Below are 19,577 nucleotides of genomic sequence, written 5' to 3'. Positions count from 1 at the left end.
GAATTTAACTCTTTAAAAGCTTTTAAAAAATGCATAGCAGCAAGGGCACAAAGAACTGTCACTCTGAGAATAATCTGTCTGTTGTCACATCGTATGACTAAAACATGAAATGACTGATATTCCCCCAGACGGCCTTCTGACAAGCAAAATCTAGACTCTTAAATGTGTCCCCTCCAGGCGTTTGCAGTGTTATGTAATAAAGCTGCACTCAGTTACAGCAAACTACAGTGTTCTCTTTTTTATGTTTTCAGGAATCTGCAATGGTGCATGAATTCTGAATTGTTGCAATGCTAAACACTGGAATACACATAAATACTAATAATAGCTGAGAAGTATGACATTTAAAAAATACTTATGCAAACGTTTGAAATCAGATGGGAGAAGAATGGAAAGCATAGTTTGCTCAGAGTTGTGTTATGCATGCAAATTTTTTAAGGTCAAACTGAAGCATCTCAATTGGATTAGAGTCAGCACTTTCACGCTGTAACTCAAAAATCTTCTATTTTGATTCAGAGTTGATCATTATGATGTGCTTTGGATCATTGCCCTGCAGCATAACAGGAAATTGTACTTGAGCTATTGGACACAATCTGATGGTGGTCATTTTCCTTGGAGATTTTCTACTATGGAGTAGAACTCCATCAATCAGAGCAAGTTGTCCAGGACATGAAGTACCAAGAAAGCCCCAGGAAATAAAGGAACACCAGTATGCTTGAATGATGGTACTGAATGTTCTCTTTTGGAAATTCCAAGACAGTTTTACACTACTTTTAACAAATGACTACTTTCAAAAGATCCTACTTGGGTTTTATTTATTCACAGAACATTTCCCCGAGAACACTGAGTCGTCGATTTGTTCTTGGTCCTTAATTCTGGAGATCTTTGAGCCTACTTCCTGTTGTTGGACAGGTTCTGTTTTACTGTTTTTTTTTTATTATACATTTTAATAGGGCTTGGTGGGGGAGGCAGAATGAACCTCAAATTTACAGATAAGGGGGTCAATATTTTTTTAACTTATGATTATTAAACATTATTTCCTTTAGAAATGGCATCAACTTTGGCATCAGCTTTTTGCACTCTTATATTCTCAAAAGAGGTATTGAGATCCAGTGTTGATCTCAAACATTAAGGAGCAAAGAAAACAAAAACCTCTGATAATATTTTAAACATAACTAACATCCATAACTAACTAACAGGATATGAAAAGCAGACCTCTGACGCCACCTTTGGAATTAAAGAATCTTTTTTTTTTTATACATTTGTGCACAAAAGCTTTTAGAGCAGCAGGGAATAATCTAAGCAGCAATGACTATTTAGGTTATATTTATCTTTAGCTTCAATGGTTTACACTTTAAACCATGCAAAAAAAATAAAAATAAAGCAGGAAAAACTTTTTTTTCCCAAACAAACGAGTTTTAAAAGACCCAGGTACAAGATGTCGATAGATGTAGGTTATTCCCTATCATACAAACATCAGTCCAGTCTGCATGGATGACTCGTTTCTAGTGCCCACACAGGTATTTCTCATGCTGCGCTTTGGCCAAAGTTCAACCAAGCTGAACAGCATGTGCACCAGCACACTGCGCTGTGGGCTGCCCTTGCTTTGACACAATGGCAAACCGCTGTGCTATGCCAGGGGCTAGCGGGGAAAATGGGGCTGCAGGTTGCACTTGTTTTGTTGCTGCAGAATTTCTGGATGGAGCAGAAAAAACAAGTGTTTGTTTTTCTATTTGTCATTCCAATTAATTAGGATTTCTAAGCTTGGGGATGTAAAGTCAATTCGTTAATTTAATCATATTTTGGGATCCAGTTAAAGAGTTAGCTAGCTCCAGAATAAGATACACCCTTAGCTTATTCTGGAGAATTACAAGGTTCTTTAAGGCCAGAAGAGATTTAAGGTTCCTCTTGGAATTTCTTGGTCTATTTCAGGGGCTTTCCCCAGTGGGACATACCAAGATAACCTCCTAAGGAAAGGAATAGGGAATTTGGTCATCCTGATGTGGTTTCAATGCAAAAGTTCAGGCTTTACGGCTACTTTTTTCCAGATTATGGAGCTCCTGACTTTATCTCTAAGACCATTCTAGGGAGAAAATGCATTTTAGAAACTGTTGCCAATAACTATCACGAGGATTTGGTAAATCAAGAGGTTTGGTTTTTTTTTTTTTTTTTTGGTTTAGTTCTTTCCACACCATATGATCAATGGAAAATTCTCAATGGTTGCCAACAGATCATAACAACTGCACAACAGTTCCGGACCAAATCAGCAAATCTTCTGCACTATTTAACCACTTCTAAGCAAAACATAAAAATAACTTAACTCCACTTTACAAAAACAGTTATTTGTTTAAAAGAAAAAATAACTCACACATCTGATTATCATTAGGAGATTCAAGGTAAATAGGTAGATTTTCACCATTTTCACACAATGCCTGCATAGTCATTGGGATATTTTGAGACTTATCAGGAGTCAGAATACCAAAGAGGCCTGAAACAGTATTTTAGCAAGGTAAACACTTTTTAGAAATCTCACAGCAATCACAAAATGCTACTCTCTATTGGGCAACATCCTTATGTGGCAGTATGCCCTGCGGGCTTTGAACGCACCATACAAGTGCCGATCCAATTGGTCGTGGCGCTGTCTGTATGTAAAGGGCCCTCCCTCACCTGGTCATCATGTTGTCCTTCCGGTTCAGACCTCGGTGTCTGCTGGCGCAGCACGCCAGCTGCATACGGATGCGCGCTTGAATGATGCGCTTTAAACTAAACGCTGATCAAGCCTTCTTGTAGTAAGAGTTATTTTATACCGGTACTCTAATTCTGTTAACCTAGCCTTTGCTCAGTTTTACTGATATATATGCAGGTGTCCCATACAAGCTGCCTGATTCTTCTCCTTGCCAGAGGCACTACATAGAGCTCAGTGGTAAGTGAAAAGCTCATTCTTCACATGCTTCTAGATTTTATATTTTTTTTGACATGCATGTTTGATTAGACGCTGCTGTTTGTCCTTGGCCGGCTGTTTCGTCTGCTGTTTCCAGCCGGCAGTCCGCCTGTAGGCGTCCGTCGCCGGCTGCCGGTTACTCTGGCTGTCGGCTCCATGCCCGCCGTCCTGGTCAGCGTGAAGCTGCTTCCTGTCTCTCGTCCAGTGTGACTGATTCGGGCCGGTCTGTGACTGGCGTGTACAGATTCTTTTGGTGAATCTTTGTGCAGTGTCTGCTGCGGCGTGGGGGTTCATCCCCAAACTGACCTTATTGAAACTACTGCTGCTTGATTTTTGTGAACTGAACGTTTTTTTTAATATGAAATGTGTGATTTGACTGTCTTTTTATTTTGACAGAAACAGCCAGCTCCTGGTGTTGGTGGTGGACCCTCTGGGTGGTGGTACTCCTTTTGGTTTGTGCACGATTTCCTTTTTGTTTTTGTTTTATTAATGTGTTCTTTTGTAGGTCACTACCCTGATTTACACTGCCAGCCTGGAGTTGAGCTGTGACTGTTATTTTAATGTGTGAGTGGTTTTAAATAGCTTTGTCTAATACTGTAATAAAATTATTGAATCTGGTGAGATTGTCTCAAGCCTTCTCTTTAGCGGGCCTGTGTGCCTTCAAGGTAACTTTCCAGGGAAACTATTGCAACCTTACATTAAATTTGCAGTTTTTAAGTGCAGTTACCAATTTGGATCACTCGGTACCACTACACTTACAAAAGAAATATTAGCCCTTGACACAGATGTTGTCAACATCACTTGCTCATCCTTCCACTAATCTGTTTACATCACCATATGAATAAAATGGCCGTTAGGCACAGGATTTAACTGGAGGTTTAAGACTATTTTGCTGTGATCCATAGGAAATGCTCAATGGATGCCATTGGCTCATGGTAAATCTAATCAAAAGACCAAGTCCAAGTTTCCCGGTAAAGGACAATGAATTTCACTAGCCATCTGTTGTACACATTAAAAACAACACTCCCTCATTGGCTGTTACAAATCCCAGTCCATGCCAGAGAATTAGCTACTTCTCCTCAGGCAAATATGCATATAATTAGCCTCCAATACCACTGACCCTCTCCAATCAAAAAGTACTGATTGAAAGTAAAGGCGCCATGGGGACGAGGTAATTACCCCCGACAATGAAAGGATCCCTCACTGCCCAGGCCTTTCAGTAAAGGGATTGGGAGATTATTAAAAAATTGGAGAAGAGCCTGGAAACAGACACAGAAGACTTATTAAGGCTCCGAAGAAAGGGGAAAAAAGAAGAAGGGAACTTGATTTAAAATGGTTGACAGGAAAGACATTCTTACATCTGACAGTGAAACCAGTGTGTGGTTTGTACACTTTGATACAAATGACAAAACCATTGAGGATCTGTTTGTCACGTTATATACTGAAATGCAGAGCAGAGAGCCATGCATAGACTGACCTTTCTGTAGACAATCATGTTTGGAGAATCTTCCTCTGGTTCTATGGGGCCAGTCCCTCCTTGTTCTTTGGACCCCTCTGCCATTTTCAGTAAGGCCTGTGGAGAAATGATCAATGGTAAATGGCCTGTACTTATTTAGCACTTTTTTTAAAGTCAAAAGTCTTGAAAGGAGCTACTTCCTAAAACAAAACTGTGGTTATAACCATCTGAAAAAAATATCCAGCTGATGATGATGGAAGCAGGCAGGCTCCAATTGTCTTACAAATGTAGAGAAATGATTGAATCAAGGAAAACACTCACCAGCAATTTTCTAAGGTAAAGTGGGGTAAAAAAAAAAAAAGTGTTTACTATAGTATCCAATCATGGGTCAATGAAAGAGGCCTGTAATTTTCATAATAGGTGCACTTCAACTGTGAAAGACAAATGCTAAAAAACAAAACAAAAAAAGGAAGTACAGAAAACATTGCAGAGTTCAAATGAGTTATTTGTAAATTATGATGGAAAATCATTTGGTCAAAAACAAAAGTTTAACTTATTACTTTGTAGCATGACCCTTCTTGGCAAGGATAGAGATCAAACATTTCCTGTTAGACTTCACCAGATATGGACACCGCTCTGGTGTTTAGGCCAATTCCTCCATGCTCATCTACTATAGAGCAGTGATGTTTTGGGGCTATCGCTGAGCAACACAGACTTTTAGCTTCCTCCACAAATATTCTAGGCGGTTGAATTCTGGAGACTGGCAAGGCCACTCCAGAACCATGAAGTACTTTTCACAGGACTGCAGTTTCGTTGCCAGAGCGACTTGTTTGGGATCATTCTCTTCTGGTAGACAGCCACATTCCGTCTTCAATGCTCTCACTGATGGAAGGAGTTTTTGGTTTAAAACCTCATGATAAAAAGCTACATTCATTCTTCAAATAAAACTGATCAGTCGTCCTGTTCGCTTTGCAGAAAAACAGCCCCAAAACATCTTGGGATGGATCTCTGCGTACTGTTTGTTCGGTTCAGTTTGTGTAAACAAGTTTTAGTATGGTTTCCTCTGACCTCATGATGTTATGCCAATCCTCCTCTGAATCATCCATGTGCTCTCTGGGAAATTTCAGATGGGCCAGGACATTTACTGGTTCAAGCAGTACAGTCCCTCAGTATTGTGTTACTGATGGTGGCTTTTGTTACTTTGGGTCCAGCTCTCTGCAGGCCATTCCTTAGGACCCTCCATGTAGTACTGGCATTGTTGCTCGGTGCTCTCATGATCATTTTGTCCCCTTGGGAGGAGAACTTGCATGCGGCCAGGCAGTTGCTCACAAAGTTGATTTACTCACATCAACTTGCTTGCCTATTGTAAATTCACTCTCGCCAGCCAAGTGCAGGTGTGCAAATTTCTTTCCTGTGTTATGTGACATTTGACTTTTTCTGGGTCTTGACCATGGTTGTGTTTGGAGTCTGGCTTTAGACAAGTAATGAGTTCAACAGATGCCATTATAACAGGTAACAATTAGAGGACAGAAGAGTTTCATTAATAAGAAGTTATTGGTGTTGTTTGTATCATGTATAATGCAAATAAGCACAGTTTTACAGCCGATGAAGCCGATTACAGTCTGAATGTCCAACACCTCAGCGTAGGCAATGTTGGTCCTCGTGTACCGCTTTCCTGAAGCATGCATCCGTGTTCCAACACATCTGAAACCAAAGACCAAATTACCTCCTTGGCATGTTGGGAGGTTCAGTAGAGGTCTGACCATTAACCATGTGTTTGTCTCAGGTGTGTTTAAGAAGAGGTGCATGAAAAAGCTGCAGGACAGTGGAATTGAAGGACAGAGGTTGCCTACTCCACATAGGACCTCGCGGAGTGCTACATTCAGGGAAAGTTCCTGTTACAGTACAGGAAGCTAGGACTCACTCAGGCTCACCAAACTGGCATGTTAACACACAGAGAAAACATTTGTAGTCTGATATCCTACATTTAGTACAGCCAGAATGTGTCCTAAATAACATGAAACAATGTATTGTTTCTTTGTTGTATCAATCCTTCAGGCTCATGGTGATGGTATAATGGAGTGGGGGATATTTTCTTGCCATGCTTTTGTCTCCTTAGCAACAATAAAGCATTTTTAAACTTCACAGCCTTCCTAAGTATTGTTGGTGACAATGTCCATCCCTTTGTAAAAAACAGTGTACCCATCCTCTGATGACTGTTTCTAGCAGGAGAAATGTGCCATGCCACAAAGCACCAAATTATCTGAAAACAGGTTGCTGGAACACAGCAATGAGTTCCCTTCACATCAATCAGCTCTAACTACAGCAGAGAGGCTTTGGGATCCGGTTAAACTGGAGATTCAGATCATTGGCGTACAGCTGATAAACCTGCAACAATGTGAGACACTACCATGTCATTACAAGCTAAAACCTCTAAAAAATGTTTCTGAAACAATGTTGAATAAAAAAATTAGGAATAAAAATAGTTCCGGAGGGAAAAAGAGAAACCCAACCAAGTAGTAATAAGGTTTAGCTAATTATAAATGGCCTGTACTTATATAGCACCTTTTTTCAAGTCAAGAGACTTGACCAAAGCGCTTTACACTACATTCAGTCATTCATCCATTCACACACACAATGACGGTGGCAAGCCACATTGTAGCCATAGCTGCCCTGGGGCTCACTGACAGAAGTGGGGCTGGCGTACACTGATGGCACCAGGCCCTCTGACCACCATCAGTAGACAATGCAGGTGAAGTGTCTTGCCCAAGTAAACAACAACAATGAAAGTCAGAGCCGGGGCTTGAACCGTCAATCCTTCGATTTCAGGCCAAACTCCTATGTCTGACGCCACTGTCGCCCTAATAGGTAGGTGTGTCTACTGCTTAAAAGCATCTCACCCTTTTTTAAGTTTCTGACCCATACAAAGACTTTCCAAGATGCTTAGTATCTGTTATGCATGTGAACATAAAGACAAGGAAATCTGTGCAAGGTTCGGTTAATATCTGGATGGATGGTCAGTCCCAGAGCGAACACAGTAAACCAAGTATGCACACGCTCAGACCTAAGGGTAATTTTAAGGAGTACTTGTGACATGCATGTTTTTGGACTGTAGGAAGAAGCCAACTCTCATTGGGAGGAACCAACTATATGAAATGCTGATAACTACACTATTATGGATAGAGTGAACTATATTTCTGTTTTTATGGTACCCTAATAGCTTCCAGTTTAATATTTGATATATAAGACCTGACCACACTTCCCTCAAATAAGCTTGGCCACCTCCTTACACTCTGAAAGCAGTTGTTATTGGATTTTTTTTTCTTATAGCCCTCAGTCATCTGCCTTTTCTTTTGAGCTGTCGCAAAGACTCGCTCCTTTAATTAATTCTGCTTAACTCAGGATTTCCATAGACCAAACTCTACAAATCTTACTTCCCAGTGAAGGCTGCTGTGTGTCCATCACAGGATCATTGTCATTGATTTTGTTGATAGAGAATTTTACAAAGCAATAAGGCACAGAGAATAACAAAATTCCCCACTTATTCCCCTTCTCTATGCATTGCACCTAATAAATGTGTTTTAAAATGGTTTTATGATTAGTTATTTCTGTAAAATGCTAAATAAGTCTTACTTATTTTTAAAAGTTTTCACCCCCCTTACAGTTTTTTACTTTTTCACAACAACCTTGTGTGTTCCAATGCATTTTTACATGATGAACTAAGACAGATTACTGCATTAAGCTAGAGTCTAAAGGAAATAATAGATGGTTATCAAGGGGTTTTACAAATAGAATAAAAAAGAAAAGCTAAATTTAAATTCATGCATTTACCTTCAGCCCCTTTTTTCTAAAACATAAATAAAATTTGTTGCAACCAAATCTTACATTTATTTACAGGTACATTTCAAAAGGATGTCATTGTCATGAAAAGATTTTAGTCACTAATTTCTAAAAATGAAATATGTCAATGAAATATGTCAATCTTTTATTTCTCATATTTATCTATTTATTTATTTTCTTGCTTTGATGAAACCAAAATTTCATAGTGTCAGAAAATTAAAATATCATGAAAGTTAAGGATGGAAACTCATGATGTCGTACCCTCATACAGCAGTAACTCTTCAATCATGAGGAAGACTGCTGACCAGACAGACGTCCAGATGAAACTCATTGACACCTTGCATAAGGAGGGTACGCCACAAAATGTCATTCATTGCTAAAGAAGCTGGTTGTTTGCAGAGTCTTATGTCTGAGAGTATTCATAGAAAGAAGGTAGCTACCAAAAGCTGCACCAGCAAAAGTAATAACCACAACCTCAAGAAAAAATTTTGATTTAAATTCATTAAAGAATTAATTCTCAAAGAGTTAACAGAGGTTGAACTCTGATCATCAAGAGCCACTTTGCACAGACGAATTCCACACAAGGGCTGTAAATGTTGCTTTTCTAAGGCCGAGAAACTCCTGAACTAGAGAAAACATCAGAAGTATTTTATCTGGGCTAAGAAGAAAAAGCACCGGACTGTTACATCTCATATGGAAATTGTGGTCCGTTGATCTTGCCCTGCTGTACCTCTTTGAGCTTCTTCATCCCTGCTTATATTCCTGGTTCCTCAGATCAGCTGACAGCAGCTCCTGCAGGTACCAAGTTCTAAGAAAAAGCTCAGAGTGGACGCCCTCCTTCTCTGGTGCTGCTCCTCAACTGTGGAACAACCTACCACTGCACATTAGAGACTCATATTCTACGCTTATGTCAATGTACTTTTTTTTCTTTTTTGTGTATATCTGTACTTTACAGTCGTATAGTAATTTGGAATACTGAATGAAAAATTTTCAGGATTTGCAAAACACTTGAGACTGGTTAAAAGGTTTATTCTCCAGCAGGACAATAAACCTAAGAATACAGCCAGTTACGATGGTAGCCTTTTGATCACAGAATATTAATGTCACTAGTTAGTGAAGTCAAGACTTAGAAAATTTTTATGTATAGTGGAGGATTTTCATGATTGTTTCATAAAAGACCCGCCCTCTCCACTTAAAAAAAAAACATATGCACAACAAACGCATGCAAGTGTGTGCACGAGCCTATTTCCTATTCCTCGTGCACGCTCTGTTTAAAAGTTGCTGTTTGCATCGCTCATACAAGTTACTTTCCAAAAGAACATTTACAATTTTTCCACTATGTCAGACTCACCACCGGCGTTATGAAGAGAAATACTATATTCTTTAGATTTACATATTTATTATGCATGGATGCCCTAAAATTGAGAGTTTTGATGGACAGATAAATGCCAAGAAATACCTGCCTGCTGAGAATTACCTCCCCTGTCATGGGAGCATGCATCGCCCTAAACCCTCATATATTGATGAGAACGGACTGAAATATAAACTAAAAGGGAACTTTTAAACATATTCTTAATGTTTTTACAGAAGTGATATAGAATGATGTTGATAGCAAAAGCGGGAAATCCTATCCAATGAGCAGAGAATATATTTATCAGACAATGACTGTAGACCATCAACTAAAACATGTCTCCATACAAGTACAAAAATCTCAGTCATTTGAATGTATCTGTTCCACAAAACCCTCTATCTTAGCGCATCCATGCATAAGAAATATGAAAACATTTAGAATATGTTTAAAAGTTCTCTTTTCGTTCATGTTTCAGTTTTCTCATCAGTGTGCGAGAGGGGAGGTAATTCTTGGCAGCCAGGTATTTCTGGGCTTAGGGTTAGGTGAAAATGGGGATGAGCACATAGGACGGCTTTACGTAAACATATCGCCAGAATGATTGACAATTAGGAGGACCACTTATTTTGATGATCCACTCGGAAAAAGAACATCTCTCACTATACCCCTCAAGAGTTGCCTCCTTCCATCAGAATAAGGTTGATGGATTTCACAAAAAAGAATTATCCTTAATTGTCAAATTCAAATATGGAATTCTGGTAGAAACATAACCAAAAAACCTGCAGATTTACCTGCAGTAAAAATATCAATAAATATTTACTAAGCATATTTATCTTTAACATTTACCTAGAGGATTATAATGGAAATTCTGAGAAGTGTAAACACTTTTGCAAAGAACATGAATTCATACACTGGCATATCTTCTAGATGGAGTTAGATTTATAATATAACTGTTGCCACTTAATGATGCAAGTTAAAGCGGGAACAACTGATTAAAACTGTCCGTGGTTAGATTGCAAAACAGCAACACGAAAGCAGGCTTTGTATCCGCTGTTGAACACTTAGATGTATTACGCTGCCGATAATGGTGGTGTGCATGAGTGAATAAGTAATCACCTGTTCTCGCCTCTTTGTTTGTTATTGCCACCAGAAGGTTTGTGTTCCTTTTAGAGTCTGAGCACATCAGACAGCTAATCTTTGCATCCGCCTCGAGGGCCATATAGAATGCCAGACAAGTATGGATTACATAGCAGCTGCTCACAGAAAAGAAAAGTGTGCAAATAGTTCCCTTGTGGACAGGAAGCTGTAATTTAAGAGAACACCTTCCTTCCAGTTTAGCTGTTCAAACATGCAAAGCCAAAGTCCACACTAGGCCCCTGGTGTCTGGTCAATGCCTCAAGAAGACAAATGCAATACATAGCGTGAAACATTATCACATAATAATACAAGAAGACATTAAACAAATGTACAGGATAGAAGCCCCAGTAAAGAATTAAATAAACAAGGCCAGCGACAGAAACAAACTGGATAAACTGGGAAGAGTTTGTGCACAGGGCATGCAAACTGTGCTCCAAATTCACCAAGCACCATACTGCGACTGAAGGTCCCAATCCCTGTCTGTAGTTCAATGCAACATCTGTGACATCTGACAGTTGCCATCAGTGATGCATTTATTACCTGGAGAGAAAAAAAAAGACAAAAAAAAAATGTATATCGTCTGGTTCCCTCTGCTCCCCTGGTCCGCTGCCCCCTTAGCAACAAACAGCAGGCGGCTTCATGGTGTGGCTGGCAGCAGGGAAGACTGGATGAAGATGACGGGGCCGGGGGTGGGGGACGAAAGCAGTGAAGCAGGGAGAGATGGAGAGTGAGAACTCAGAAGAAAAGGAAGCTGGATGGCCACTGCAGTATTCCTGTAGACCTCCTCCTCCCCTTCTTCTTCTGTCGTTGCCAGTCCTGCCTCGCTCTGGCAGTTGAGGAGATCCTCACATGTGTGCACCTTGTTCATTCCCTCCCCTCCCTCGGTCTGCATGTGCCAGAGACCGAGCAAGCAAGAGCATAAGAGTGAGTGTGTGTGAGAGAGAGAGAGAGAGGAAGAGAGAGAGAAGACACTGCAATGGAGAGGGGCTGATCAAGCTGGAAAAAGTGGGAGGGATGAAGGAATTAGAAAGAATAAAGAGGGAGGAGAGAGACTGGCAGAGAGAGTATGTATGCGTGTGTGAATGTGTGTGTTTTGGTGTGTACGGATGAGAGGAACAGGCAACAGCAGAAAAAATGAGGACAGAGAGATTCACTCTGCAGCAGCGCCCACTGATGCTAGAGAGAAGAAACAATGAATCTGGTCTGCATATACTGTGACTATAGTAACACAGAACATGCACAACATTCAGCACTTCTCCAAAACACGTATCTCTCAATAGTGAATCAAGTTATTGGGATTAAAATAACAATCCACGCTGTTAAACCTGTCGACTGCATTTAAATAATAGATCTGTTTATTGGTGCCCATGAGGGAACATCCTCCTTTTCTACAGCTATTCAGGGAGTTATCTAAGATTGAGTGCTGGAGCTTTTTGCTTTAAACAATGTTCTGTTTACATGTTCAGCACAAATGGCTGAAAACAGCGGTTGACAATCTTATCTCAAAGGTTAGGAAAATAAAAGGTAATATATCAAGTTTTTTTTAATGATTATTTACTCAAACATTCACTCTTTCCTTAGCTGGGAGACCATAATGTAACCATAATGACATCAAACAAGAAGTTATTTTATAGATAATAGCTCCTGCTAGTGAAACCAGTTATATATATTTTAATATTGCATAAGCTCAGCAAAATAAAAATAGATATATTTGTATCTATATATTTGTTATTATTGGGTCTGAGCTGCTTTTGCAAACATTTCTGCAGCTTGGAGCTGAAGGAAGTATGAAGTGCGCTGATGTTTAGCTGTGCTGACTGTTGTCCAGCACTTGCATTTAATATTTACTCCTAAATTATCCAAAACAGAAGAAAATTAAGCAAATGTTGTCTTTGTTTTTTATTTTATCTGAAACACAGACTTTGTAACACAGATAATTAGTTAGGTTCTTTTCATAAGCTTAGATAAGATACATCCAACAGCAGCTCTGGTCAAGTAGTTTAACACAAGATATCTGACATATGTAGCCCATGTCCTCAATATGTCTGCCTGTGTATGTGCAAATGTTACCTATTTTGGACTTTTGGGGGATCTGGCTGGTCCTCATGTGCTGGACCCTCATTGTTGATGTCAGGGAATCAGTTTAGATACACCTGAAGTTTATTAAGACCAAACCTTTAATCACTGTCTCCAGCTGCAGTCCCCGCTGTGTGAATCTCCTCAGAAGTTGAAATGGGTTTCGCTTTACAAAAGGCTGCAGTCGCCCATGACCCTGCATGCTCTCTTCTGCCACAGTTTTTCCTTTCACTCAGTTTTCTATTAATATCATCGTCTACAGCATTCAGTGAACAGGCAGTTCACTCTAAAAGTTAAGTGTCCTAGCTCTCTCTTTGTGGACTAATGACACCCTGATGGAAAACAGCCTAGTTAGCAGTGCTCCTCAAGATTATGTAAGTAAAATTATAACATTTCTATGATAATATATTTTTTATCGGTGTCATGTAATATACATGTGTATTATATATGTAATGTGAATATTTCTGTCATAACCATCTTTTTATTCTCTGTATAATATGATGTTTGCATTTTGAGTTAGATGACAGAAGCAGCTAAACATACTAATCTATAATTTAGTGAGTCTCTGTTTGCTTTTATTTGCACTACACTATTAAATCTGATGTAGATTTTGTCTGGATGATGCTAAAAAGCTTTCTCAAGTCTGTTCCTGCTGGCTCTGAATCATCATCATTATCCGAGTATCTTAAAAGTTTTCGAAGAAATTTTCCTCCGAATCTCTGCAGCTATAGATTACTGAGGAGGATGAGTTAAAGATCTTTCCTGTGTTGTTAGAAAAAAAAAAAAAAGAAACCCGCTTTGGCTTCCTACACAATTAGAAAATGACCTAAATTCTCCACACTAATGAGGATTACACAGTTCCCTGTCCTCCTAGAGCACTACGTTCACAGAATGTACGACCACTTGTTGCTCCAAGAGTTTTTATTAAACACATGGCTTTAGACATGAAGTTACACAAATTAAAAATGCGTGAATTTAACACAGTGTAAATGCGCAGTAACATTGATTTTAAAGTAACTTAAATTAGAGAGTTTGTAGATGGAGCCAAAGATTAGTGTGATGGCACGAGGGCCTTCCAGCATCAGATTTGCAGCTCATTAACAAAGATGCATTTGTAAAATATCAGTGGAAACTAACTAACTAACTTGTGATTTTATGTTATTGGCATCTTATCTGTATGTGTCCACTCTGTTCTCTCCTGTAGTGTCTTGTTTAATGTTCACTGTTTTTACCTGCCCTAGGACAGCGGATGCAAATTAGCTGTTGTGCTAATTCTGGCATATTTACATTGATGCTTTATGCTGATGAATGTGCATTGTCCTAACTCAAATAAATAAAAACAAACAAACAAACAAAAAAAAGAAAAAAGCTGGTCAGCTAATATAAAAGTTCAAAAGGGTTGCTATATTTCTACTCTTACTTTCTGGGCTTTAAACATAGCTTTTGTTTTATGGTTGGTTAGTGAAATACTATAGCTTTAATACTAGCTACTTTTTTTGTTTCTTTTTTTTTTTACAAATTTTATTATTTTTGTGTTATTATACACCCATTTAAGCAAGTTAACAAAATGTTTGTCTTTCAAATATTGATTTAACTTATGAAGGAAACAGTTATAATCAAACCAATCTGTGCAATGCTTCCCCTGAGTCTTTTCTAAGCAGGGAAGAATCAGATTTTCTGGTGTTAATAAAGTTTCTATTTTTGCACATGACTCTAAAAACAGTGCCCTCCTTTCTGCATCTCTGCCAGTCTAATCTTTCATTTCCTCCTTCTTCTCATGGAAACTTTAGAATCGTTGAAGCTTAAATGGCAATCCAATCTAACGGCCCCTCTTTTTTCTTTTTTTTCTTGCAGTAAATGAGATCCTAGTCAGCCTCTGGGAAGATCTGACAGAAGACATGCCATGGCCAATTTGTGAATGCATGCATACAGAGTATAAAAAAGCGAAGACTTGGATGTTTGTGTTGACAAAGCCCGTTCACCAGTCATCAGCAAACCGCATCAATAGCTCCTTTTTTTTTTTTGCTGTTTTTAGTCCTTTTTCATTCTTGCTTCTGAGATTGTTTGGTTCACTGCATATATTAATATTTCAAGTTCTGCAAAAATCACCTTGCATGTAGTTTTAATGAAGCAAGAAAAAAGGCATTTGTATTTATTTAACATGCTCTTATTCTTTAGGGGGGGAAACAAGCAGAAAAAAAAATGCTGTTCTCTATAAATCTGGCACCCCAGCCAGGGAACACATTCTCATATGTGTGTGCCTGGTGGAGTGTGAAAGCATTTGTTTGCCCAAAGGATTAGTGCTTACCTCACACCTTTCTCTTTATTGCAGAAAAGAGCCCTCATTCACAACCTTCTGCAATCCCTACGTTAAAGCTACTTCTCTGTGCATTCAGTGCAAAGAGGGCAAAATGAAACACATCCTTTGACTGAAACTAAATAGACAAACTAGTGATCTGCTACCTGCATGCCATCAGACAGACAAGTAGAACAGGCAGGCTGACAGACAGCCACTTCTTTAATCTGCTTTAAGGGGGGCCGCCCCGCTATAATCTGCATTACTGGGAAATCATTGAACAGCATGTTCAGAGCCACACCAGACCAGAACTGTTACACATCAGGCCATTCAAAGCAGAACAGATACAGCTGAGAAATGTTGACTGATGCAGCACAGATACACAAAGATTCATTGGAAGGTACATGTGTATTATTGGTTGAAAATATATATTAATTATTTGCAGCTTTTGTACTTTTGAAATACAACTGCAATAAAAAAAGACTTGGAAATAATTCCACATCAAAATTCTAAAATATTTTTGAAAACATCTGGGGAGCCTTGCAGAAGTTTACACACCCGATGAACTTTTTTTTACATTTTGAAACTAAGGTATTTTATTGTATGATTGCAAATAATAGGAGTAAAGTTAAGAAGAGTTAAGATTCTGAACATGTTTAAGAACAGTTTTATCGTCCCTCCTACCGTTTAGGATTGCTCTGAGTTGGATCTCCTCCACAGTCCTTTTGCAGAATTATCTTTTATTTAGTTTCACCCATCTTTCAACTGTAACCAGTTTTCTCATCGTCTGTAACTGCTGAAGAAAAGCCTCCCCACACCATGGGTCTGCCACCTCCATGTTTCACCATCTTACCTGTTCAGGTATATGAGCAGCATCTTTCACTACACATACAATTCTGCATGTTGGGCACAGGCTTCAACATTGCTTCTGTCTGAAAGAATTGATCACCAGGTAGAGAAAATCACTGCTGTAAAGGACAGATCTGAGAAATGCAAAAATAGCCATTGACACATTCTCCTACCTGAACAATGAATCATTGGAGTTCCTCCAGTGTTAACATGCGGCTCCTTAGGTAAGACTGGAGCAAAATACACATAAAATACATCCATCACAGACACATAGAACGGAGAGAGAAAAATTCAGGAAAATAGAAAAAATAAAAAATAAAGCAAAACAGTCTAGGAAATTGGCTGCTGGTTTGTTTGATTTTTAGCACCTGCGTTCAGGGGGAAGATTACTTTCATAGTTTTGGGAAAGAAACTGTGAGTCTAGTTGGTTTTGATGTATTGTTTTTCTGCTGGAGTGGGACAGATATGCTAGGTGTGCTGGATCTGTAATGCAGGCCCTTTTTTGGGCTGATGCACTATAAACAGAGGCTGTATTCGATAGATGGCATCCCACAATCCCATGTGCTGGCCTCGCCACCCCGTTACGTTTTTAGGACCTTAAATGCTACATAAGTTCTTGTAACATGAATGTAAAAGTTGGAAGATGTACCCTACGTCACTTAAGCTTCTTGTAAAAAATCAGAAGTCTTTTAAAGATGATATTCTTCAGTGTATAAATCTTGAAAAAAAATCAGGAGAAATCCCTAATTTTCTCTTGAACATAACTGTGAATAGGGTGACATAAACCTAAATTAAACAGACAGCTGACAGGGATCACATTACTTCTTTCACAATCAATGAGGTCTTGTTTATGCTGGATCTATTGGTTTATAAAATTTAACCGATCCGTCCAGGTTTTCCTCTGTGAGGAAAAATCCCCTGTTCAATCACAGTGGAAAAACAGCAGCTCTGTGTTAATCACCACACAACAGCAGGCCGCCACCTCCTGACAGCTTTAACATTACTTGTTAAGCCACATTAAATAACCGCAGCATCATCACATGCTCCTATTGGAACAAACACAAAGTGTTAACCTGTTTCATCAAACTGCTGCTTCAAAGGACCACTCATCATTCAGGGTGTAATTCAACAAAATATCTTTACTAGACAGAAACTTTTTTTTTTTTTATACACATCACAGCTCAATGGAAAAAGAATCACATGCTGTCACACATGTTAAGAATGAAGGCAAAGGGGTGATCTGCTCCGTCAGGGACCTCAGGCTCTTCTGAGTCCACCAGATGAGTGTTGTTCATTTCCCTCCTGCATAACCCTCCACTCCTCCTCTGTTAAGCAGAATTACATGAAAAATAAATGTATAAAATAAGACTAAAGGTGCAAATTTTTGATGAATAATAAACTCTGCTTATATACAGTTGCACTGTGTCTGAGTACAAAAGGAAGCGGCTACAGAATGAGGTTTAAATAAGGGCTTTGATCATCCACAGAACAAATGTTGTATTAGGATTTCAAACAGGTTTATACAGAAACCTGTAGCTGGAATTTAGGGGATTTACACAATACCTTACTATGTAATCATACATGAACAAGTACCGATTTAATATACTCTTAAGAGTCGGACTGAGGCCATTTCACATGCTATGAAAGGACAGGGTCAGATTCATGTAGCGAGTTACATGTTGAAATATCCACTGCAGCAGGCGAGGTGACAACATGTTATATGTCAAAAAGCATTTAAATTATTAACATCTGGAACAAGGATTTTTTTTCTGTTTACAGATGGACATTTTCTCATAGGAAAATCAAACAGCTCATACTCCTTGGGGCAACATTGTTTTAAATAAATATATGTTTATATTATTACATCACAGAAGGGTGTGAGAAAAATAAAGCTCAGCTTCACATATTTACAGTCATATGATTTGTATATTTGTGTCTTTATGGCACCCGTGTTTGTACAATATATATATTTTTATGGTTGCCACCATTTTCACTTTAAACATGCATCGTTTAACCTGCAGTTTGCTTACACAGACTGGCTCTTAACCTTACAGTCCTCAATCTGTGATAATATCAAGGCTCTGTCTATTTATGTCTACATAGCCATCAAAAATAGCTTTAGGATTTTTATTTTGGTTTGTCTTATAAAAATAAATGATGTTGGGAAACAGTAACGAAAGTACTTATGATTTTTATTTTTTTTATAAAACTGTTCATCTGGAGCAACATAGAAGGATTTTCTTATTTAGCTCTACTGTTGTCAATTTGTTCAATTTTATCTTGGTGAGCTAAAAACGTCACCATGTTGGTCAAAAGTTAGTCTGAGTATCTTTTATTTTCTTTACTTGTGTGTTTATTTGCATGCTTCTCTTTGCCTTTAATGTTGCAGCTCATACTCCTGAATTTCCACTGTGGGACAATAAATGTTGTTTCTATTCTATTAATAATTAGCTCTCACTTAGGTGTTTAATCTAGGGCTGAATCGAAAAACAAATGACACCTTTGCTAAATTACCAAAGCAAGAATTCAAATTTAAAGTGTTTTTCTAATGAGTAAAAGGATTAAAATATACATTCTAAAAAATATGAAGTAAAAGGTATTTTAGCTGCAGAAAAATTAAACCCTTTTTGAAGCCATTGAAGATCTTCCAGTATGATTTAAGCTGCATATTTGACCACTCGTTTCATCAGAAAATGTAAAGTTTATGACTTCAGTGACTATTTTCTATCTTTTAACAGAAGTGAGGTCAGGGGAACTGCAGATGCCTAACATCACTCAGGTTTTCACTTTTGGAAAAAAAAAGTTTTTTGTGTGTTTTTTTCAGAACACAATTTCAAATTAATGAATTCACTGGTTGGGCTGTTAAACAATCCTGTATCATGCTGTTGACCCATATTGAGGGTTTGTAGATGTATTGGTTTTTTAAGCTCCAACTTCACTCTTCTAAACGTTTTTCTAGTCATTTTATCCATAGATCTCATCTTTCATAAAAACCTCCAGAAGGCCTCTGACTTTCCCACATGGGCAGCTGTAAGCTTCAGTCAAACTTAAAGGTAAAGTGGAGGTTTTTTTTTCTCCCAGCTGGATCATCTTAATAAGTGGTCCTCCTAATTGTCAATCATTCTGGTGATATGTTTACATAAGGCCGTCCTACGTGCTCCACCCCTTTTTCACTTACCGTTGGGGAGTCTGACATAGAAAAATGTCAAATCTTCTTTTGGAGTAAGCTTGTATGAGCAATGCAAACAGCACATTTTAAACAGAGCGTGCATGAGGAGAAATAGGCTCTCGCACACATTTAATAGGTGTTCCCTCTCGGAAGCGGCTACAGGGTTGTTCATGTGCATTTTTTTTTTTAAGTGAAAAGTCTTTTAAAATATTTGCAAAAATCCTTACCTATACCTTTAAGAAGTAGACTTTTAAAGTCCTTCTCTTATGATTGGCACAGTCTCATTCCATGTTGATGTTAAGCTAGCTACACTATGGCAATTACATTGTGTCATAAAGTGAAGCGTTTGGCAAAGTGGTTGAAACAAGTTCATCATCAAATATTTCCTTTCAAAGTTTTCAGGAAAACAACCAGTTTTAAAATTTCTGAAAGAAAGGAAATGGTCAAACATGTAGAATTATGCAAGAA

General features: G+C 38.5%; 1 protein-coding gene across 5 annotated transcripts in view; it reads right to left on the bottom strand.

The window, feature by feature from the left end:
• The window catches only part of LOC119787516 (regulator of G-protein signaling 6-like), a 74,171-nt gene extending 62,521 nt beyond the window's left edge, over nucleotides 1–11,650 (bottom strand). For 3 of the 5 annotated variants that reach the window (XM_038291421.1, XM_038291422.1, XM_038291425.1), the window contains exons 1-2: nucleotides 8,965–8,997; nucleotides 4,416–4,511 (exon numbers count right to left, since the gene is read on the bottom strand). In XM_038291421.1, coding sequence (XP_038147349.1) covers nucleotides 4,416–4,511; nucleotides 8,965–8,982 — 114 coding nt within the window. In that variant the 5' untranslated portion in view covers nucleotides 8,983–8,997. Of the gene's footprint in view, nucleotides 1–4,415; nucleotides 4,512–8,964; nucleotides 8,998–10,698; nucleotides 10,719–11,259 lie in introns of those variants that run through there. The other 2 variants (XM_038291423.1, XM_038291424.1) reach the window with 2 other exon arrangements.
• Nucleotides 11,651–19,577: the final 7,927 nt, after the last annotated feature.

This window comes from Cyprinodon tularosa, unplaced genomic scaffold (assembly GCF_016077235.1).
Source record: "Cyprinodon tularosa strain WSP-4 unplaced genomic scaffold, ASM1607723v1 ctg3, whole genome shotgun sequence".
Classification (NCBI taxonomy): Eukaryota; Metazoa; Chordata; class Actinopteri; order Cyprinodontiformes; family Cyprinodontidae; genus Cyprinodon; species Cyprinodon tularosa.
This window is presented reverse-complemented; position numbering and strand designations above follow the sequence as displayed.